At 50.3% G+C, this 23,717-nt stretch overlaps 1 protein-coding gene across 5 annotated transcripts; it reads right to left on the bottom strand.

Moving 5' to 3' along the window:
• Window positions 1-4,553: 4,553 nt before the first annotated feature.
• On the bottom strand, window positions 4,554-18,103 carry PIANP (PILR alpha associated neural protein). Of its 5 annotated transcripts, none has more exons than XM_071559032.1 (7): window positions 18,018-18,103; window positions 17,008-17,154; window positions 10,637-10,705; window positions 9,668-10,224; window positions 9,432-9,513; window positions 8,956-9,183; window positions 4,554-8,806 (listed from the first exon to the last, which is right to left on the bottom strand). In XM_071559032.1, exons 3-7 carry the CDS (start codon window positions 10,651-10,653, stop codon window positions 8,785-8,787), a joined length of 906 nt encoding a protein of 301 aa, XP_071415133.1. In that variant the 5' UTR covers window positions 10,654-10,705; window positions 17,008-17,154; window positions 18,018-18,103; the 3' UTR covers window positions 4,554-8,784. The 5 variants fall into 5 exon arrangements, with proteins under 5 accessions (XP_071415133.1, XP_071415119.1, XP_071415151.1 ...); XM_071559018.1 differs by lacking the exon at window positions 18,018-18,103 and adding an exon at window positions 17,476-17,704; XM_071559050.1 differs by lacking the exon at window positions 18,018-18,103 and adding an exon at window positions 17,476-17,704 and having other exon boundaries at window positions 9,668-10,221.
• Window positions 18,104-23,717: the final 5,614 nt, after the last annotated feature.

Below are 23,717 nucleotides of genomic sequence, written 5' to 3'. Positions count from 1 at the left end.
GTTATGAAAGACCAGCCTCTTCCTTCATCCACCATCCTGATAGATGCTTGGACTCACATTATCATGTGCTACTTTTACACCAGGCGCTTCTGGTGCAAAGGACGGTGCTCACTGTTTCATGCCACTCTTTCCTTCACATTTGCATCCTTGGCTTCAGCTTTGCAAAGCACTTTCCTCATGTGTCATTCTTTCTGGGATTCCTCGTGCATTCACCTGAGCCTGAGGGTCTCATCTCTTACCATACATTTCTCCAGGTGGTGCTGTTCTTGACCTTTAGTGATAAAGACCGGATGCCAAAAGACAGGCTCTGGGAGCCCAAGGGAAGGGACTGATAGCCTCATTTTTGGTACTGTGCATGTTCAGGGTGTGATCCCTACAGCTTAGTTCTTGATGCCTCTGTAGATCACATGAAATGGGCTCCGTCTCAGATCCTGGAAATTGATGACCAAACATCTAACATCAGAAAAGGAAGTAAGAAAAGGGAACAACATCCTTTTAGTGGGAATTTATCATCCTTTGCAGTGAACATCAGGGCTGAGATCTTTAAACCTGCAAAAGGGAATTTCACCTCCTGACCTATGTTTTGTGACAGTCCTGCATCTCTGACACATGGGCTGGGTCAGCACTGCAGCAGTGAGACTGAGCTCTGAGGGCTGACCCATGAACATGTGCTTCCTCTTCCCCCTCCAGGGGCAGGCAGGCAGGCAGACAGTGGAGAATCCAACTGTTGCTCCTAAAACAGCTGGAAGAATTAGAGTAGCTGGGTAAGTGCTCAGGCTAAACTAGGGCTTCAGTGTCAGCAGCACCCTGGTGAGCTCCCAAAGCCCTGCTTCACCCATCTTGTCTTCATTTACCCAGTGCTTTTAATGCCCCCTAGCTCTAAATTTGTATTCTGATCCCTTCCTCTGACTCTACCTCTCCTTCCAGCGCCATCTTTTAATTCCAGCCACAATTTCTAGTTTTACGTGCTCTCTCCTGTCCCCTCCTTATGTTCCTGCTCCTTCATACTGTCTTTAGGCTTTTGCTTGAGAGATTCAGCTCCCTATATTTTAGTTAAGCAATTTATTTGTGTCTGCAGGACTGCCTGAGCATCAGCAAAGAACTGTCTCTGAAACTCTGGAAGAGGAAATGTCATGCTTAGTCACCATTTTGTCCCAGCCCTCCTCTAAATTGCAGGTACCAGGGTAAAATCTGTCTCTACCTCATTTGCTGCACTCAGAATCCCTGCTCCAGGTAGTTATCTACAAGTAAACTGGTCAACATGGGTAGCAACAAGAACCTTTCATTTATCCAGGACAGTCTTTTTGGTCTTCAGTTTTGTCATGGAGACCCTGATGTGTAGTGTAAGAGAAATCTCATTATAAAGGAAACTCTTACGGTTCCTGCTGTGTATCCAGCCAACGCAGGGTAACTCTAGGCAGAGCTCCGGATCTCATTTGTGTGATGTTCACTCACATGCAATATGTCACACAAGAAAGGAATTGGCAAAGCAGAAAAAACGCATTGGAGAGAAACCATTTCAGGCTTAGATAACATCCTGGTGTCACCAAATGAATCAGTGTAATGAGGCTGACACAAACCTCCACTATAGGTATGTTTTACCTCTGCACTCATGTTTTGGTTGGTAAACATGTTCAGGCAAAGCCGTGTGTGTTCACAGTGCACTAAACTGGCTAGATTGACTCCCCTGGCACTAGAAGAGGACACCCACCACTGACTGCCCCTTGGTTCAGGAAGGGCTCAGGAAGCCTCTACTGTCTGTCACTTTCCCAAAGTTAGATGGTAGCTGAGAGAGTTACGATGCCGGTGATTCTGGGGCATCCTTTCCTAGGCAAACTAATGAGGAAACCAACCATCTCCCCATTCAGTCCACACTGTAACACAGATTTGACCAGTGCATGCTGTAGACATCAAACTACGTTCCTCTGATAGAAAGCAAGTCACCCCAGGCTTGTTTCCTTGCTTGTTTGTTGAACCCTTGTAGTATGTCCAGCTGTCGATGAAGTCTGGGCTTCAAACTAGACTGGCTGCCCTGGAGCATCTGCTCTCCTGCCACTGGAGCACTAACTAGGAGCCACAGAGATGCATGACAGGACCCTGGAGCAGAGACTGGCATTTGCTTCCCTGCCAGATCTCTCATGAGGATTGATCTGAGGTTGAAGATAGTTTTGCTTGTATTCTGGTCACTCCCAGAGAAAGCTGGGCTTTGGATCAATGTGGAATGCGTCACTGAATGGCCTATTATTCACTGAGTGCAATGTGCACTTGGAGACACAGCAGCCCTCAATAAAGATTCAATTCTGCCTCTGAGGATCAAAGCAGGAATGAGCCAAGGGAACTACTCAACTCTTTTACATGATGCTGAAATGAGAGGTTGCTTGTTTCAGGGCAACTCTTTATGGCAGTTTCAAGTTGTGCATTTCTCCTAATTAAATGGCCATCCATTTAGCCACGTCCCTTTAGTAGGGTGTGGAGCTACCTCTGATTTAAGCTCTCCATTCCCTCTACACAAAGAATTAAACCTGAGTTTCCCCAGCGCACATGGAGTCCTAACTTGCAGCCTCAACTCTGGAGAAGCTCCCTGCGCAGGGAAGGGAATCAAGTGCTCTTGCTTGCTGCCACATGCCTGCAATACAAGCACTTCCAGCTGACGGTTGCCTGATTTTTTTCCCATAATGGGATAATTTATTGCAGGTTATAGAAGGCACTCAGCTGGAGGGAATCCCAGATTTGGGAGATGTTTTCAAAATGTATTTCTGAACTACTCTCTTTCTCAGGAAATCACAGCCGTCAGCAATACCTCATGCTTGTTTTTTTGACCACTCCTTGGGGTGATTTTTATGTGTCTTGAAGTGGTTGTACAGTTTTCATATGTTCCTCTTTGATTTAAATGATTGCATTCATTCCTCCCATCTCTGCTGTCTTCACTCAGCATGCAACTCCCAGTCCCAGCTCCCTCTTGGAGAACAGGATGCAGTTGACGCTAGAGAAGGAGGCAAGGTTAGAGACTGGAAAGGAAGGGAGATGCTGGAAAAAGAGGCAGTGCTGGGACCAGACTGGAAGGGTGGAAAGTCAACATGGACAGGTGGGCAGGGATGATATAGTGGGGAATAGTGGTGGGAGGGGATTAGACCAGGGAGTCAGTGCCTCAGGAAGCCAGAAGAAAAATGGTAGGCTTGTGGAACTTCTCCTGTGAGTCAGAGAGTGAGTCCTGGTGAAGACAGGGGATGTTTGACTGAGTGCCTGCAGTCTTGGCATGTGCAGAGAGGGCACCAGAGGAAACACATCTGATGACAGAGAAGTCAGCAGGAAGGGCTAAAGCTCTGACTGGAAGTAGATGAGGTTTATGCAAGACATTTCACAGCACTAATAAGTACATGACTGTAGTTTCATCACAGTGACGATCTGTTGCCTCCTCAGTCAAGTCTCTCCAGCCTGCCCAGCCCCAGGGCCACTGATTGGAGAGGATCAGCCACCTAAAGCAACAGGGATGAAGGACTCTGTCCTCACACACTCAGCACAGGAGCAGAAAAGATGATGTTCAGTCTCTCATGTGTGTGTATGCTGGGACAGCCACTGCAAGAGTGCGTCTGCTCTCCAACCACTGCCAAACCACAGAGATCCTGTCCATGGCACAGAACACCATGTGGACTGTTCTGACCCTGCAGCAGGAGGTGGTCCTGGGTTCTTCCAGTAGGCCAAGACCCAAGGACAGAGTCTGAGGTCAGGTCTGATCTGGGGAGTCTGCTCCTTCTTCCAATAGTAAAGCAGAGGATCAGGTACACCTCCAGTGCCTGAAGGACTCAGATAGTGAGGGAGTAGAGGGAATAGGGGCTAGGAATCATGTCCCTCACCCAGCAGTCCTCCAGCCACTGCTGGGGAGCAGCCCTTTGAAGTGGTCATTAAGTCTGGTGCTGGTCACCACACCCCTTCTGTGCCCCCTGCCCCCAGTCCCGATTGTTGCCGGGCTTGCAAAGTGGAGGAGTTGCAGGAGACAAGGATGCTTAATTACAGAGCAGCCCTGGAAACCAGCAACAGCAGCAGCACAGTGGCCAGGAGGGGAGGCAGCAGGCTGTAAATAGAAATTGCGGAGGCAGCCGCGGGGAACAGAGTGAGGGAGGCTTCCGTGCCTGCAGCGCTCCATCTCCCTCCCTTCCCCTCAGCTTCTCTCACCTCTCCCGGACACCCTGGCCCCCATTGTGAACCTGTGTGTGACAAGCAGCCCCAGCTCCCAGTGTGTGGCTGGGAGGCAGAAGCTCCAGAGGCAGGACAGCTGCTTTGAGTGGAGAAATGGGTGAAGAAGTGCTCCTCTGTTAGGGGCCACTGCCCATGGAAATGCATGATGGTGGTGAAAGGGCCTCTTTGGCCAGCAAAGAGACCAAGACAGGATGGACATGTGGCCAAACTTCCTCCCTAACCCCAACAAGAGGCTGTGGCATGCCAGGTTGTCTGAGGCCCATCCCACTGGGATCTGCCCAAGGCAAAATCCTTGTCCCACTCTGACTTTGCCAGTGTAGCATCTTCCATGGCAGCAAGAGCTCTGCTTTCAATATTTTGCAAAGTTTTATTTAAAAATGTTGAAACTAACATCCCACAAGAATTGAATATTTCACCACAAGGAGAAGAGAAATCCTACAAAAATATATATCACAGCGCACAAGGGCAGGAGAGGGAGAAGAGCGAGACTGAGCAGGGAAGCAGGAGGGAGGCCGGAGGGGAGGATGGAAGCTGCAGCAGAACGAGACTGAGTGGCAAAGGGAGAAAAAGAGAGGAGTGGGGACAGCGAAACAGTAGGAGGGGAGAGATAACCAGGAGGGAGACCATGGTGCAGGACAGGAGTGGGAAGGGGGAAAACAATGGGACAGGGAAAACAACAGGAAAAGAGGAGCAGAGAGCCAGCAGTTGGTGGAGGAAGGTGATGCCTCTCTACAGTCTTGCCAAGGTAGGGCCAGGACTACAGTGGGACATTAGCAGGGGTGCAGCTAGGGAGCTGGAGTTTGACTGAGGGCTTTTGTGCTGCAGGTCTCAGCTCTAAGGCTGTGCCACAGATGTGATTTGTCAGAGCGAAAAAACAAAACCACAGTTTAATTCAGAACAGTCTTGAGGTGGTCATGTTTGAGAACTCGCAGGGAATGAACAAACCACTCCTTTCCAAGCATTTTTCTTTATCGGGAAATGGAGTGGGAAATGAAGGGACCAGATTTGCAAGGGCACTTGGGTGCCATTGAGGAAGAGGTAGGTAGCCCTCTCTGAAGTTGTGGGATGCTTGGCTGGATGTGAGTCTCTGGAAACTGGGCTGGAGGAGAGGTGTGAAAGCACACACTGGAGGTCTGTTCCCTGCCTACCAGTCCCAACCAACCAGACTGGAAAGCCCAAGCAGGACTTGGCCTTGTGGTCATACCATTATCTTGGGTAAAGAGAGGCACACTCCAATTCCTGCTCCAAAACAATACAGGGCAGAGGGGAGAGATTCTCCACTTCCTTCTCTCCCTTCCCACAGAAATGTTGGGTAGGATCAGCAAAAAGCTATGAGCATTTTCAGCTGGTTTCCCCAGACACTTTTCTACCTGTAAAGTTTCCACTAGAAAAAACAGTAATACATATCTTTCTCTTCTGTTCACCTCGAAGGCAGGGAAACTTGATGGGTTGTGAATTAGAAAGTGCTGGTCTCTGCCCTGGCTTGGTACTCAGTACTGTCAAAACATTCATGTGCACATCTTACAAAATATTAGCCTGGACCAGGGAAAAGACTGCAGGCATGCTCTGACTCCAGTCTTTATAGGGGATGATGGTTTATAAGGCTCCAGTCATGGAGAAAACAGGTCCAGTGAGATTATTTATTGACTGGAAAAACCTTGTGTGTTTACAAGTGTTTTGAATGTTTTGTTTCAGGGACAAAACATAGCAGAGAATGTTTGGGCAGGAAAGTGAAGCTGTTTCCCCATACCTAACCTGTTTCATGTGAGACAGTGAATGACTGTCATAAAAACATATTTGGCTAGGAATATTGGTTTTAGAAGAGATATTCATCATACCCAAGCTTCTGTTGTTGTAAGAGTTTTCTCTACTGCATTCACCACCTTCCCCCTTACCACAGTATCCATTAAAGGTTTCACTCCCTGCAGACACTTTTACCAAAACCAGAGATGTAACAGGGGGAGGAAAAAAACCCCAAACCACTGAAATCTGATTTGTTTGCAGAATTTACAAAAGCCTGGCCAGGAGAGAGCAGGGCTTCCACACATGAAGTATTTGAAAATGTTTTGACTATGCCTTCTTCCCTGCCACTTTCTTAGACTCTCTCTCCATGCAGCATGTGGAAAGATGAAGTCCAAGGACAGCCCTTGAAGTGAAGCGTCTAAACTCTGGCCTTGTTTCAACAAACACTGTTGATCAAAGAACAATCTAATTAATCTGGTCTGGAAGATTACTTAAACCAGTTCAAGGCATTGTATTGTGGTAAACTGCAGCAATCAGCAGTGCAGCCTCCTGCAGCCTGTGTGCAGATGTCCTCCCCCAGCACGGATGTGCCAGTGAGAGGGGGAACAGCCCCGAGCTCCACTCAGCTGGCAGGGGCAGCAGGGAATGGGGCAGCGAGCAGGACCAACCACCTGGCCCTTCTCTGTCCACCCACAGACTGAATGTCCACCAAAGCCTTGAATGGAGCCTGGATAAGAATAGGCTCAGTAACAGATCAATCTACGGTAAAGCACTAATATCCCCTGCTATAAGCGCAGACTCAACCTGTGCTTAGACTAGAAATCTCCTGAGTCCTTTTCCACCTACACCTTTCAGCCATTCTGTGCTTTTAATAAGCCAGTAATTTTATTTGACCTGTCATTTTCTCCAGATCTCTACTGTTTTTTGCAAAGCTTATTGTAATTTACACTCTAATTTAAATGTCCTTCACGGTGAGTCAGATGGGACCCAAGATCACCTAATGGTTCAGCTGGGTAAATGGGCAGAACCAGGCCTCTTATGAAATTCCCAGTGCTTTGTCCTATAAAGAATAGGCTTTTACTGCAGAGATGAAGCATGAAAGGACAATTTCCTTCTCTCCAAAAAGACTTTTTTCAGAAACTTTGTATGGTGTAATATGGCCTTCAAATTGTGGGTGAGTTTCCTGTCTCTGGCCATATCAATCCAGCAGTGGAAGGTGTTCTAACACTATAGGGGCAACCTTACCGAAATGTGCATCACTTCAGGCTCAGTGGCTGTCAGTGTGGGGTTTTAATTAATTTGAAGGTGTTCAAAAAAGGGAGAGCAACTATTGTCATTAAGTTGAAATTTGCCATCTCACACTTCCTCAAAGTGACACCCTGGGTCCACATATAGGAAGAAGTGGAGATACGAGGATCTTGCACACAAAAGTAACTAAGTGTGGCTGCCTGTCCCACGGACCACCACAGCCCTGAAGGATGTGCACAAGCAACCAGTTTGAACAGGTATCTGTGCCATTGCTTTCAGTTCCTAACCAGCTGGGGAAACACACTTATGAAGCTTGGGACCCCAGGCACTCCCTCTCCCATGCCCTTGGTGAACGTCACCTCATGGGTTTCCAGATACCTTGCACTCCAGGAGAGATCTACCAGCAGCACATGGCAACCCTTCCAAAGTTCCCAAAGTCAGCTTCAAATTGCTCTCTATCATACCAGGCACAGAGAATCCAGTTTGGTTCTTGTTGCCTGTGCCAGGAGTGTCTGAAAGCAATTCCCTACCTCAGCCCAGCAAAACTCAAGTTCCTTGTTCCCAGCTGTGCCTGCATGCCACACTTTAGCTGCAGTGTCCAGGGTGCTTGCTAAATATCATGGTCAGCAAAGGGCTTCACCTTGGATTTTCTGAAGAACATCACCATAGACCGGCATTCTTCAGAAAAACATTGCTGAAGGAGACTGAGGGGGTGGAGAGGGACAGCAAAGAGGCTTTCAACAGAACAAAACATTTGGAAAGCTAAGGAATCTTTTCCAGCTTTAACTGGCAAGAGAAGTGGCCAGGTGGTGGGGACTGAGGGAAAGAAAACTGAGAACAGAGAGATAAAGAAAGATACAAGCTGAAGAGGAAAAAACCAGAGGAGTGTTAGGCAGAAAGAAAACTGGAAAGATGTGAATATCTTCCATATAGGAGGGAGGTAATGTTTCCTTCAAGGAAATGGGTTGTTGAGGGGGCCCAGGTGCTGTGTAAGCCTCTTCTGCCGAAGCTTCACCCGCCCTTGGGACTCTCACGAGGGCCAAGGCCTCAGGAACAGAAGCACCTGCCACCATCTGAGTCACCTGGGCTCAGGGGAGACCAAGCCCTCATGGGCAATCCTGCAGCCACTGAACTCCAGATGTTCACTGCAAAGCACACGACATGGGAAGAGACACACGGAGGGGTTAGGGCCCACAGGGACAGGGGTGCACCTTTCCACCTTGCCTACCCCTGGTGTCAGGCATGCACTGGTGAGTCATGGAGATCCAAGTGTGTCTGCACACATATGCTAGGAGAGGGGCCGGGGAGGTCAGATTTCACACCACCACCAGCTGTTTTCCCTCCCATCATCCTGCTCTCCCATCACCCTGTCCTGCGTAGGTGGGGGGGTCCCCAACCTCCCCCCAGCAGGAGACTAAGGAGGCCCCGCTCGTCCATTTGCCCAGATACGTCCCAGTGGGGTTAGTTAATGATGGTGGTGGTGGGCCGTGGCGCAAGGAGGTTGTTTTTTCCTGGGGTAGCAGAGGCAGTGGGAGTTTGCGCTCCCCGGCTGTGACAGGAGCGTGGGGGGAGCCAGCTCAGCCTCTCCCAGGAGCGTCACAGGTTCACCAATGGAATTCTGGGGGAAGAGGGAATTGGAAATAAGTTAGTGCTCACACTGCCCCAATCCACCACCCCTGCTAACCAACATCACCTTTGCCCTGCCTCACTGTGCGCGTCCCCCTGCCCCCTGCCACCCCCTCATGCCCCAGCTCATCGGCCACTCACCGGTTGAGCTGGAAGGCCGCGTTCTTCCCATGGCCACCCAGTTTCTCCACACCCTCCTGGCCCTGCCTGGACTCCTCTGTCTCAGGTGTGGGGGCCAGGGAGTCGCCGTAGGGCCCAAGGATGCTGACAGTGGTGGGGGAGAGGTCTGTGAGGGGCTGCTGGCTCTCCTGCTGCCTCCCACTGCTCTGCTGCCCCGAGTGACGCCGGCGCTTCTGGTTGCGGTCCCAGCTTTGGAGAGAGCAAGGGGTGAGATAAAAAGACAAGCCCCTGCCCTCACTGACAGAGAGATTTGTAGGAAGGAGCCCACTACACTCAGTGATAGCACCCAGCTTGGCTATGTGCCAAACCTTTCCAAGGGCTTGCAGCACCAGGTCTGCACCCATGGGACAAATGGTTCCCAAGGCCCCAGTCCTCCTGCCCACCCACCTGCAGAGAGCAGCATGGTGTGAGCCTCCCCCTGCCCAAACCCCACTCACCAGAACTTGAATATGATCCCAGTGGCAACTAGGACGATGATGATGGAGATGGTGATGGTGACGTATAGCTGGGGGTCCACACCTATGGGACGAAGGGAGAGAGGGGGGTCTGATGGCCACTCCCACCGCCACCAGCCCCCAGAGAGCAGAACAGCAAGGGGAGGTTACATCTAAGTTTTGCAGAAGGAGCTGCTCCTGCAGGGCCAGGAGGTGACAGAAGCAAAGGGCAGATTTACCTTCCCCCCGGGGCCCAAAGAGGAAGGGCCGCAGCGTGGCTGGGGTCTCGCGCAGGTTGAGCCCTGCGTTGTGCAGGAGTGAGTGGGAGTTGGGCTGTGCCGTTGCCATCCCGTGCGGAGAGACAAAGGTGTATCCCAGTGGCGGGAAGCCTGGGTTGGCCGAGTTTGTGTCCCCTCCATCCTCATCTGACACCGTAGGTCCCCACACAATGGCCCAGGGGTACTGGGAGGAGGGCATGCCGTCCTCAAACCCGGAGGGGGTGGCGGGACGGGCGCCCGCCGCCTGGCGCCTCAGCCGCACGACGTGCCGCAGCTCTGCTCCCCGGGCACGTGGGCGCAGCTGGACCGAGCGGGAATCCCGCTCCGGCAGCGACGTCCTTTCCCAGATGCAAATGGGCCGCAGGGCCGAGGGGCTCCGACGGGTGCAAAGAGGCCGAGTGGCCATTGGAACACGAGAGCGAAGAGACCAGACGCCAGGAGGAGGGATGGCTGAGATGACGAGGAGGAGGTGCCACAGCTGCAAGGAGTGGATGCAGGAGAGGAGTGGAGGCATCCTGCTGCAGGGTGAGGGGAGGAAGAACACAACCTTATCCCAGGCAGTCAGCAGTAGAACAAGAGGGCACAGGCTTAAGCTCTGCCAGGGGAAATTTAAGTTGGATATCAGAAAAAAATTCTTTACAGAGAGAGTAATCAGGCATTGGAATGGCCTGCCTTCACCATCCCTGAAGGTTTTTAAACTGAGATTGGACGTGGCACTGCGTGCCATGATCTAGTAAATGGACTGGAGTTGGACCAATGGTTGGACTTGATGATCTCAGAGGTCTTTTCCAACCCAACCAATTCTATGATTCTATGATTTTATCTGAAATGCCCCTCCCATGGAAAGGCCAAGCATCTGGGAGCAGCCCACCACCCACGCTCCTGTTGTCTTCCCACCTCACCTGTCAGTGTGGGAAGCTGTGAACCTACCAGGTACTGGGCTCCATCTCAGATGTAACAGCGTCTTTCCTCAGTGAGGATCTTGTCTCATCTTCTTCACTGGGAACCAAAAAGGAGGGTTGTCAGTGTCCCCTCGCACAGTCGTGATGGCTCTCCCTGCAGGCAGTGTGTGCCACCCCAGGCGAGCTCCCAGCCCTAGCAGGCAGGATAAGCAGAGTCCATACTGCCATATGTGCCCCTTCTGCTCTTGTGGCCCCATACTTTCCTGCATGGAGGTGTATCATTTCCCTGATCCCAACACCGCACAGAAACACACCCAGTAGCATATGCTTACAAAAGCAAGGAGTGATGTCTGGAGCACACGTGCCAAAGCACATGTGCAGCTTCCCCAGGGATTCTCCTGTCTGAGGGCCGAGAGGGGGATTCAGCATCTTTGTTTGCTTATCACTGGAACAAGTTGGAATCTTAATTCCTGTGTTTATTTATAGTGTAGAGTGTGTAATCCATTTATTAAAAAAAGAGCCTCTCCATTGTGTGCCAGAGTAAGGGAGAAGAGAGGGGAAGCATGAGAGTGATAAACCAAGAAGACAGAGAAAGAGAGTGAATCAGCGAGAAAAGACCAGCGTTAGTAAAGAATTTAAAAGAAAAAATCTGCCTATCAAATATTTAGCATTTACTTTCCTCTTCACTAACACAAAACTACCTTCCCACACTCCTTGTCCTAATGTCCTCTGCACTGTCCCATCCCTCCCTTTCTTCCCTATCCCTCCCCTTTCTCTCTTGCCTCCCATAGCTGAGCAGCAGTAACAGGGAATAAGGGCAAGTCCCCTCAGCAGGATTCTGCATCTGACGTGCACCACCCTCCAGCATCAGTCCAGTGATAGCACGGCTGCCCTTCATGCTGCCTGCCCCTTCCCTTGGCTGGGCACGGCGCAGTGACGGCCCTTCCTGGGTGAGCTGTTATGTGCCTCACCCCGGATCCTCTCAGCAACCACATGCACACACAGAAAAAAAATCAAAAATCATGCAAGATGTTCAGCTCACTCCTTCATTGTGAAGGGGAAAGCATGAATGCCAACAACCCACAGTCATGCCCTCCTGTGGCTGCCAGGATGGGGAAGCAGGGATGCTTGGCTGAGGGAGTGAATGCAGAAGCCAACCCTGCACCTCTAGCCCTGGACCAGCTGTGCCGCGCCTCCCGGTTCCCAAGGGGTTACTGCCATCCGCTCCTGCTCAGCCCATGCCCTGAACTAAAACTGCAGCCCCTCCTGCATGGGAGAAGAGCCCAGTGCTTGCTGTGATGTACACCTGAGGAGAGGGGCTGGGAGGATGGGCACCCAAGAGTAAGTAGCTGTCTAGCTCCTGCTGCATTAACCGGGGATATTTTTAGTTTCCTTCTGTTAAATATTTAAACAAAGTTCACAGAAAAAAAAAGAATTGTTGGCTAATGTGCCCTGCCCCTCCCTCCGGGGCAAGATCAGTCTCTGGAGGGATCCTAAGATGAAGATGAGGAGAAAAGAGCAGCTATTCTCAGCATTTCTTTGTACTTTGCTCCTGAACCTCTAAGCCTTGGAGGGGGACTCGGTATTAAAATGAAGATCTGCGGAGAGGCAGCAGAATGGAGCAAGTTTTTTACAAAGCCAGAGACTGGCGAGATCTTGGCCATCTGGATTATGATCACGATGCTGTAGAAGATCATGTCTGGCAACACAAATCTGTGACAGAATTTATTTTGGACTTTGAAAAGGAGGGAATTCCAAGCATTGAGGACTTCCTTGTGTGAATCTCCAGGTTAGAGGGCACACTGGCTGCATGAGTGCTTTCCAGGTGGCCTGGAGTGCCTGGGGCCATGCCCGACACTCACCGTGGAACAACAGTTCCCTGGGGTGAAGAGCCTGCTCTGTTTGTTGCACGACATTCTCAGTCACAGCTCAAGTCTTCAGGGACTGCGGGCTGTTTTGCATCAGGCAGTGGGAGAGTTGGATCTGGACAGTGCCATCCCAGGAGGAGAGATCTTACCAAGGTACAGGTAGACCTCAGTGCCAGTCCCTCAGGGAAGCATGGCACGGTAGGAGTGCAAGTGTAACCTCTACTAGTCCTCGTAACAGTGATGGCTGTACCCTCAGTAACATGCCTGGGTGTAGGTGTGCTGGGTCACTGCACTCTCCTTCCTCGTAGGGAGATCTTGCTGTACGTCTCAGCTGAGATTGTGAGCTTCAGGAACAGCACCCCAGACCATGGATTTCCAGGGTCTAAAGACTGGGAATAAGAAACCCTACACAGCCAAATCCTGGATGGTTTTCACACCTGGTAGTCTTAAATTTCAGGCCTCAGGAGCAGGTAATGGCTGTAATGAACAGAGGGGAAGGAATGAGCCCCAGCACTGATCAACTCATGTAGACATGATGCTGGGGAGGTGACAGCCCGGACATGGGATGTAAGCCTCAGACCTGAGACACTGCTGTGCATGAGTTCTGCTGCCTACAGTGAAGAGCTGGTGACTCCCAGTGCCCCCACTCAAAAAGTGGCTCTGGATGGGTACAGAAATGAGGCAATGTCAGTCGGTCTCAGTCAACACATTCTGGTTTGCTAATGAGGTCATGGCTGAAGACTGAGAATGTGTCCTGAACTCTTACAGCCAGGCCTGGTTGTGAAGGATCTGGGAGCTGCACAGAGGTATCTCCCATGGCATGAAAGCTGTAGGAACAAAGTAAGGTTTCAGGTGGAAATGCCAACCAGCATGGACTGGACTCTGCTGTGCAGGGAGTGTTTATTTCAAAACAGAGCATGGATGTTCCTGTGGCTTGTTGACAAACTTGCAGAAAAAGCATGTCTGGGGCACTCTGCAGTCAGCTACCAGCAGTGGGGATTGTGCTCTGGGCACAGACCCTGTTGCCTTGGAGGGCAAACAATGCATGCCCTTCGTTCAGCTCTGTATGCAGCTCCCAGTGTGGATCCTGAATAAACTGGTAGATCTTCAGAGAGGAGGAGGGGACACTAATTCTCTTACCGGACGTATAAATCCCACCTTACACACTTCTGTGTGCCAGAGTAGAGAGACTTGATTTCTGCACCAGTACCTTATGGCATGGCTCTTGCTTTCATATGTGTTTCCCAGTTCTAATTGCAATAAAACCAGACAGGGCTACTCCCAGAGTCTGAACAGGAGCCTGTATACTTTCACTCTAGGTACAGAGCCCTCATCGCAGCGCTCGGTCCTGTGATGCAGATGACAGAGTGTGAATGACAAAGCTATTTCCCCAGGGCACTTCACTGAGCTCAGTTTGTGAATCTTGGTGCTTGAAAGCAGCGGGTAACAATTACACTGTTCTTTGCTACTGTATGTGGACCCCATCATCAGTCTAGACTGGGGCTAATCTATTAGGAGCTGCTCTCATTGTGTTTGCAGAATGGAAGCATGAATTCACTGCTGTTCCCCCGCATCAGGGACCCATCTGTGCTTCCTCCTTCACTTTAAGTCTCTCACAGCATGGCCCTGCCACTGCTGGGACATGAGTGAGTGGATCTCAGTAGCCATGCCCCAAAGCATATATACCAGCCCACCAAAGAGGGCTGGGAACTTACATCCCACTTAATGGCTAGAAGCAAAGCCTGCTGCACTCCTGCTCCAAGCAGCAAGCTCAGACTAAACCCTGAATGTGACACCCTGAGCTCTGGAGTTCAGATGCTATGGTGCCCCAGGAAAACCCTAGGATTTGCTGACTGTAACTCCTTCTCCATGTTCAGGACTCTTTTATACCATGATCCCATAGATAAATCCTATCCAAATTAAAAAGTCACAGGAATAATAGAGTCAAGGTGCCAGCTATGTGCAGGCAATACCCACGCTGTAGCTCCTTCTCTTCAAATGCAATCTGTAACCTTCTGTTAAAAAAATGCTGAAGTTTGACAAATTCAAATGAGGAACAATACTATTCATAAAGAGGATCACATACCAGCACAATTCACCTAGGTAGGTGCTGGGTTGCATATTGCCTGGAACCTTTGCCTGGCTGTATTCCTAAAAGACATGCTACAGTTCAATCAGAAGTTATGGGCTTGGCGCAGGAAATTAAATTGGTGAAATTCTCTGGCCTGTGCTCTGCTGTAGGTCAGTCTCGATGATCAAAATGGTCCCTCTGGCCTTAAAATCTGAGAATCTCACAGCTTTCTCTATGCTTAGCTGAGATCAGCTCTGACTGGAGAGCAGTTGGATGAAGCCGAGCGCACACAAGCCGTGTAAGTGAAAAGCGGGTAGAGCCTCCTTCCATCTGAGGATGGGAAAAGAGTTGCACCCGACTCTGCCTGGCTCAGCTGGCAGATGATGATCTATCTGTATTTTTGTAACATCTCGAGCTTGACTGCTGTGATACTGTGCCTCTAGGAATGAAGCTGTCTGCTCTCAGTGTTCCAGCTAGTTCAGAATGCAGCAGTCTGTTTGTTCAGCAACTCAAGCTGCCGGGAAAGCATCACCATGCCCCTCTGCACCCCACATCACCTTGCCTTTGAGCACAGACTCCGGTTCAAGGTCTCCAAACCAGCATTCAAAGCCCAGCATGGGACAGGCCCCAGTGACCTAAGCAATCAATCACCTCTCCTTATGCAGCGATGACCTCACATGACGGATATATTCCACTGGAACAATGAAATTGCCAACCAGTTTGGGGAGAGGGGGAAGGGATGGAAGAAGGGTGAAGAAGCTCATGACCCTGAGAAACAGCACATTCATAGGAGCTGGGCCAAGATTATGAAACTTACTGCTATCTGAAATAACCCTCACCATTAGCAACCCCGCAGCACCAAGAGCTTCATGCAAATCCTTGCTTCACCCAGCTCCCCCATAGCAATGATCCCACTCAAAACTGTGATAAAAAAATCAAAACAAACCTGAGGAGGACCCAGCCCTCCTCACAGAGAAGGAATGCTAGGTTGACTGTCATTTTTTAAACTCCCAGCCAGCATTAAGGGCTACAGTGTCAGCTACCAGTACAAGACTGTGATCTGGGACCACGGAACCTGGCAGCTGTCTCCAAGCTCTGAGCAGAGCGAGCTCAGGCACTGGCAGCAAGACCCTGACACATAGTGACTGATGCCTTGGGCACCCCACATCTGTATTTTTCTCAGTGGCCATGAATATTCTGGAGTTCATGGTCCAAGAGGCAGAAATGCAGTTTTTACTGGTTTGGAAGCAGAAACCACTGTGTTGGTGAAAAAGGGTTATATATACGTCCTGCTGTATTCAGCTGTGGGGGGACAAGGAAAGGGAGGAATTCCAGAGCAGCTGACCCAAGGAGGTAATACTACTGCACTTGGAGGAGTTTTGGCAACTGGCAGTGTGAGTCCGAATGCTGGTACCCTGGGGTAGGAGATCTCTTTCCCATCTGGGGAAAGAGTTCCTGCTGTGCATGGGGCTGGGGGTGACAGCTCACAGAGCAGGCTGAATTTGGGAGCTGGCAGTCAGAATGCAGTGGCTCAGGCCAGGCTGCTCTACCTGGTGTCTGAGGCTGAGAGTTGGTGGCAGCACCCAGGAGGATCCAGCAGGACCGCAGAGGGGCTGACACTGCTTGCCCTGAACCAGTGCAGGTCCTGCAGCCTTCGGTGACTTGCCAGTGGGAATTCCTGTGCCAGGGTACCAGGTTGAGCACTTAGGGGCTGGGTATGGAAATCCTAAGGCTCGGGCAGAATGCAGGGCTGGAAGGGTGATGATGCATTTGGACATTTTGGTAGCTACGGAATGGGTATGTGAAGCCCATCAATGGTCCTCTAAGCTTAAGTCTCCCTGCATTTGGGAACTGTGAATGCAGCCCCATTCCAAGCAGCACTCTAGGATGCCGGTCCCCTGCCATCTAGTGCCTGCCTGCAATACATGTCATGAGACTGCCAATCTTCTGCCTCCCAGTTTCCCACTGTTCCCGGGCATCTGAGTGTTTCAAGTGCTGAGTCTTCACATCTGAATTGCTTTCTCTTGCATGGTGCACCCTTGGCCAAGCAGGAGTAGGGATTGACCCCTCTATTTCCTTTCTCCAGCTGCGCCAATTTGGCTGAAGTCGCCTTCCTCAGCGCAGGCTCCAGTGCTCCAGCACAACAGGTCTGTGATGGAGCCCAAAACTGGAGGGCAAGAGGCAGCAATGCCTCGGCTGTGCCCTCTCCCTCCCCGACCCCCGGGTATCCCCTGCCCCAGACTGAAAGAGCAGGAAAAGGAGGGGGAAGAAGGAGACAGCTGGCGAAAAGGAGACAGGGTCCCTAGATGGGGAGAGGGAAAAGAAAAAGGGGGAGAAAGGACACAGGGAAGGAGACGGGGAGAGATGACTTGGAGATGAGCATGCAGCCCCCCTTCCCCCAACCCCTGCAGCCCCGTCCCTACTCTGTCCTCCAAGCCCGGACTGAGAAGATGAACTTACCTTGCGGGGAGACGACTGGGGCACAGCCGGGGCGGCGGAGCAGGGGGCTGGGGGAGCACAGCTGCTGATGCCCGTGCCTCTCATGGCCAGGACGAAGGAAGGAGAGGAGGAGGAGAAGGAGGAAGGTTTGCTGAGACTGAGCCTTGGCTGAGGGAGAGGGAGCGAGAGATGCCTTGAAATAAACAGCTGCCGAGGACTGGTCCAGCCCCTCTTTCTCTCTCTCTGTCTCTGTCTCTCTCGCTCACTGCCTACCGTTAACCCCATGGCTGCTGGCACGGGCGCGCCCGGCACCGTGGCCCCCGCTGCAGCCCGCGGGGGGCGCCCGGGTGGCCGGGCGGGGGCAGCGGCCGGGCGGGGGCAGCCCGTCCCCCCGGCCCCGGAGCCCCCTGCCCCGGCGGCCGGGCGCGACGGCTCCTCCCGCTCCCTGCCCGCCCGCGCTGCGCTCCCGCAGCCCCGCGCCCGCCGGACCTGCCCCCGCCGCCTCCCCACCGCCGCTGCCCGCTCGGCTCCGCTCCGCTCGGCTCCGCTCCGTCGTCTCGTCGGTTATTTCGGGCTTCACAGGAAGCGATTAGGTTGCCATGGAGAGAGGTGTCTCCAAGGGACCCGTCGCTCCGGCTCGCTCCGGCGAATGCCACCCCCGGACGGGTCCGTCCTTGGGGGGCGGAGGCCCCACGGGATCCCGCTCTCCCGGGCCGCCCCCCCAGGGCTCACCCCCGCCGCCACCCCCCTCTCCGCCCCGAAGCAATACCCTCGGGGAGATGCCTACCCCCGGTCCCGCCCCCCGTCCCCGCATCCCCGCATCCATCATCCCCGGACTTCGGGTCCCCAGGCCCCCCTGCCCGCCGTGGCACAGGGCGGGGGGGTGGCAGATGGGCGGTCCCGGAGAGGCGAACCCCCGGGGGGGGCGGACGACGGAGTCCGGTGGAGCCTCACGGGCAGAGCCCGTGGGACACATGGGTGCGGTGGGAGCAATGGGGGGTGGGGGCGATCCGTCCGAGGTAGGATTTTACCCGTTAAGGGATCACCCAGGTCTTTTGAGGTGTCCCCAGGCGTGTTTCTGCCAGGGATCGATGGGATGCGTCTGGAAATGGTAGGGATGTCACAGCGAAATTAAAGAAAGAAGCTGATGTGCCTTTGAGGGGCCGGGTGTTTCACAGGGAAAATCTCCCTCCACCATCAAGAACCAAACAGAAAGCAGAGACCAAATCAGAAGGGAGCAGCTGAGCAGCCAACGGCGAGAGAAGAAAGTCAATGACAGAGAGACAGTTTCCACTCCAGGGTCTGAAATATGAGGAAGCAAAAAAGTAATTTCCTCAGATCCTCAAAAACAATCAAACTTTTCATCCTAAAGCAATGAGGAAAGACTGTGACTGACCCAGGGAAAAAAAAAAAAGTAGTAGAGACAGCACCGAGCTGTAAAGCAACCTGCCACTGCATCAGGAATGGACGCAGGTGACAAATGCACACGCAGTGCCAAAGCTGAGCACGGCAGGATGCCCGGAACAGGTCGTGCCAACTTTGGACAGATACTGAGGGGGCTGAGTGTGTTGTTCTTCATCAGGCCTCCTGCGAGCTCCTGTGCTAATGAACCAGGCTGATCCAAGCTTTCCCATGTCAGGACATTTTAGGTCTTGCACCTGTATTTTTGGGAGAGCCAACAGGTATTTCACATGTTTGGGAGTAATGTCAGCGTGTGATTGAATGTATCATCATGGGAATGCGGTTGTGTTAAGGCTTACAGTCACTGGGAGGTTGGGGCCTGGGAGGATAGTGCTGCTGAGGAAGATGTCATGGCTGAGTTTGTGTGAGACGCTGCACCATTGTGTGTCAACAGCCATGAGCCCCCAGGCTTTCATCTCCTTCATGTGTACAGGGGGCTTTATGTCAGAGATTATCCAGGATTCTGTCACATTCTCCAGCCTTTTCATCTCTAGCCCTCATGGAACTTGTATAAATCATCTGTGCAAGGCTTGCTCTGTGAGCCCTCACACACTCATCCCAAGAACCTGCCTGTACAGACAGGGTGGAGCAGCACAAGGCAGCGTTCAGCTCATCCTGATCTCTGCACTTCTTTTCCTGCTTTCTCACCTGGGACTAGCGGAGGGTAGAAAGCTCTGGAAGGGTCTACATCAGGCACACAGGCTCTTTCTGACCTTTTCAAATCCTGACGAATGTGTTTAGTATAATTGGGAAGCACAAAACAGAGAAGAAATTTCAAGCAGGGAAAGGTCAGTTAAAGGGTGAAAATCCAAATGACGCAAACACTGAAAATCCCCCTGAAGAGTAAAACTACAGAAAGCAGAAAAAGGAGTCAGTGATATGAGAGAGAACAAGGAGGGGGATTTTGTAAGGACCAAGAAATACTCAGAGATGTAGGGGTCAATCAGCAAAGCCACTGGGGTTATGGGAACAGCAAGCACAAGGGCTGATGTTACTTGTGCATCACACTTGGATGATATAAAGGGAATGGCCTGTTTGGTTTCCTTTTCAAATGAAAGCTAATGTAAAATTACAGGAAAATTTGAAGGGAGAGATTGAATCAGGTGTTACTGGCTGTTATTTTTGTCTGGCAGGGTCACTTGTAAATCACCACATACAGATCATTTACACCTAAGACTTCTGAGGCCAAGCAGGCCACTGTTGCTGGTTTTAGTCTTGTTTCCTAAAGGAAGAGAGACTCAGGTTATCCTGTTACCTGCAGAGTTGTCTGGCTATCTGTATGTTAGTTGCCATGAATTTGACAGAACAACCAGAGTCTAAAAGGTAAATAAGCTCCAACAAATTGTATGAAAACAAGTAGCCTGACAGAGGAAAGAGATGCTACCAGTGCCTGTGCTGGAACAGAGCCCATAGCCATGCTGCTGGGCAAAACCCCCCAGGTCAGAGCAGTCCATCCAGCAGGCAAAAAGAATTAAGCAGATAATATTGGGAAAGCTGTATAACCTTAGAAAGTGGTGGAGAAGGAGCCCAGGGGTGTAGGCTGTAGGGAAAAGGACTCGCAGATGTGGCAGACTGTGGAAAGTATAGAACATACAGGAAAAGAAGTCCGTAGAGAACCCAGTTGCCTCAGCCCTGTTGCTCTCCAAACAACTGGTTAATAAGCTCTGGAATATCAGAGACATCCCAGAAGACTGGAAGAGAGCTGTGGCCTGCCAATATTTGTAAAGAGCAAACAGAAGACCTGAAAGTTTCTAGGCAAAAGCAACAAAGATCTGATATGAGATTCTCTAGTTAATGCCAATCAGCCTGGTTCAGAAGAAAAAACCAATCTTCCTGCATAAACTTGTTTTGTTCTTGTCAGTCTTTGATGTGACTACAGGTTTGTTTGGAAAAGGTGATGGCTTAGATCTATCCAGGCTTCTGGAAGCGTTAATTTTCCAAAGCATGCTGATGAGAAAAAACAGCATTATGCAACATTAACAGAGCAGGAGGTTAAGTGAGCTGGTTAACTCCATTTAACACCCTGCAAACACAAAGGAGGTCATCCCTGGAAGCCCACTGTTGAGTGGCAGTGCTTCTTATGTGGATGCCCAGGAATGAGTCCTGGGTCAGGTATGACTCACCATTTTATTCAGTGCTTGGTGAGCAGATATAGTTCATTCTGACACAATTTACTGAGGGCACAAATATTGTTAGAGTGTTAAAAATAATGAGGATAGGATTAGCACAGAATGACCTGCCCCACTCGGTAAGGTGGTCATTCTCATAAAATTTCTTATAAGACTGTACAGCCTTGAACAGGAAAAATAATGCCCTTGTCTACAGAGAACAACTTAGAAAAGAGGTGAACTGAAAAAGATTTAGGGATCCTAACAGGCAGAAATCTGAACAAAAGACCAGTGGTCCAGGTTGCAGGAATGGATCTGAAGTGATTCCTGGCCGTGCAAAGACAGAAGTAAGAACGAGGAGTGAGGAGACGATTAATTCTCTCTCTGTGTCTGAGTAAGTCCCATGCTGGAAAACGGTACAGTGCTTCATGCTCCATATTTTAAAAATAACTTTGAATCAAAGGTGATCTGAAGGCTGGAGATCTCAGTAATTTAAAGAGGTCAACCTGTTTAATATATCAAAAAGCAGAATGAGACATGACTTGTTTGCACTATCACTCCCTTCCTGGAGAAAAGTCTACCAGATATTCTGGCAGAGAATAACAAGAGCCAGTCACTGGAGAGTGATTAATCACAGAAACAAACTACCAAGTGAAGTGCGAGATCCTCTCTCTTCTGGAGTCTTTGAATCACAACCGGAGGCCTGTCTGGAAGCCAGTTCCTGGTCTGCAAAATCCTGAGGGCTGTGAGAGCAGATGAGAGGAAGAATTCCATTCAGTAACACTCTTTTCAAACTTCCCTGTAAGCATCTTGGGTTGACTTTAGGTGTAACCAGGTACAGGTCTTATGACCTTGTGTGCATTAGCCCAGGAGAAGCTAAAGGGTTAAAAGCCTTTTGAATCATGTTGGTATCATGATTGACCCCAGCCTCCTTTGTCCTCACAGTGTTTTTGTCTTGGAGCCCGCACTACACACAGTTGTGAAAAATGGTCTCATGAGGTGTGACTCTGCTATGTTTGGAGAAGGACTGGTGAAAAAGTATCTCCAGCGTTTTGACAAGTTATTTGGATTCTGTGGTGGTGAAGAGAAGAACAACCTAGAATGAGCTGTACAGCTCTACTGGCTTTAAAGTGGGACAGTGAGTGCATAGGAAAAAAGGTGGATCTACAGCACAAAGACAATGGAGGTTTCTTTCTGGAAAGATCAGAGCGAGATCAGAAGAGAGGGATGATGCTAGGGGGTGGTTACAGCTAGGATCAGAAATCCCAAACATTCAGAAATAACAACACGGAATGTCTCCATGTCACAAGATTTATCTTCAAATTACAAAATGTTGTACAGACTTCCTTTCATCCGCGCTCTTCGCCTCCTACTTTCGGCTCTTTAGGTTACATGAAAATCACATTTCACAGTTTCCCTGTGACCATAAAGATAGGCATTTGCTTTGTGAACAAAGCACAAGCATGGGATTTACTGACTCCAGAAGAGTGGAATTTAATTTCAGCACCCGGCACCCTGATCTAGGGATGAGGCAAAGACTTTGCTAACTTATGGGGATGTAATCCATCACTTACACACTCATGAAGATGGTGACCTTCTCACTTGGAGAGCACAGGATCTGAGTCATTCAAAGGACTTTCTGGTCTTTGCCCTTGATGCAGCATAAAGAAGGAGCAGGTAAAAATGTGGGGTCACGGGACACAGGACACAGGATCTAGGGACAGAAGTGGAGAAGGAAGACAGAGAGAGCATCATGCTTGGGCTGCCGGGCTTTATCTGGCTAATAATGAAAGGCAGCAAGCGTGTCAGAGAGTGTGAGAGAAACAGATCAATAGAGAGATAAAACTGAGATAGAAGGAGCTGGCAAGGGGGTGGGGAAGACAGTAATAAAACACTACAAATCAGCAAGGTTACATTTGAACCTGATTTGAATGCACTCTGCACTGGCATAAGTGAACACAGCAGATATGAGGCTATGGTGAATCAGACCTAAATACAAAAATAGAGAGGGAAAAGTAGGGAAGATATAATCTTCTTTTTAATATCACCCTGTAACCTGCCTTCACAGCTCTGAGCCAACCTCACCTGCCCTGCTTCACCTTTAATCCTGAAATATGGAGAAGCACAAATTTTGCTAGCTCTGAGAATACAGATTGATAGCCTTTCCCTGCTTCCCTGGGCCTCCACGATCTTCCTGAAGAAGTGCCTGTTGGGTAAAATGTGTCTTGGTCACGCTTTACCTGACCAGAGTGTAGGGAATGCTCTTTACCCACCTCGTTCACCAAGGACTCAGGGTAGCACAGCTTCTGGCGACACCTTGAACTGCTGGATTTGAGGCACTTTTCTAGGAGAGATGACAGACTGTGCCCATGTGGAGGTGCTGATGGAAGCTGATCACACAAGTTTCTTTGCTCAGCTCCAGATTTTTGAGGCAAAAGAGACTGTGACATCCCAAAGGTAACATCATCAGAGCACATAAATAAAAACATGCTCTACCAGAACAGTATTGGGTCTGGGTGCCTTTGCCTCTCAGGGCACATGCACCAACCACCCTGGCCCAGGCACTTGGAGCTGTTTTGCTCCCTAAGCCTGGAATTAGTTTTAAGTGATGTCCATCTAATCCTTATAGCATGACCATTAACATTAGAAGTTCAGTTTTCCACACTGACCATTGCTGTTCACGTTGCTCCCTTCTTCTGTCATTAGCTTCAGTGAGGAGACCAAGCACCAAAGAAGCTTTGGGGACTGAACACGGGAAGGGGTAGGGACAATCCATACAGCTGTTCAAATGAACTTGGGAGACAACAATCCAACTCCCCAAGGCAGCCACGAGTTGTATTTTCTAGCTCTAAAATTGTGCTTGGAGCAGTACCATAGTGCAAAAGAACCTTCTCCACAACTCAGCCATCGCAGCTGTGTGGAAGAATTAGAGTCAAAGCAAGAGAAGAGAGTTGTTGATACTGGCAAGGAAAACCTTAACAAACGTAGACTTTACCCAGATGAATATTTCAAGATGTTACTCTTAGAGAAGTCTGGCAAAGCACTAGTCAACTGCCTTTAATATGTGCTAAACTAATCCAGCTGAAGACCAAATCTCTTGCTGGCAATCCTGTGCTGGAGCACAAACTTGCTCTGATAGCTCTAAGATTTTAACCTGCTAAA

This window comes from Pithys albifrons, chromosome 1 (genome assembly GCF_047495875.1).
Source record: "Pithys albifrons albifrons isolate INPA30051 chromosome 1, PitAlb_v1, whole genome shotgun sequence".
In the NCBI taxonomy this organism is placed as follows: Eukaryota; Metazoa; Chordata; class Aves; order Passeriformes; family Thamnophilidae; genus Pithys; species Pithys albifrons.
Note: the sequence above shows the minus strand (reverse complement) of the source record. Positions and strands in the feature narration are given on the sequence as shown.

Coding starts and splice junctions, on each gene's coding strand:
- PIANP (XM_071559032.1), bottom strand. Junction 9,514..9,667: donor CTTTGGGCCCCGGGGGGAAG/GTAAATCTGCCC, acceptor TTCGTCCCATAG/GTGTGGACCCCCAGCTATAC. Junction 9,184..9,431: donor GGGATCATATTCAAGTTCTG/GTGAGTGGGGTT, acceptor CTCTCTCCAAAG/CTGGGACCGCAACCAGAAGC.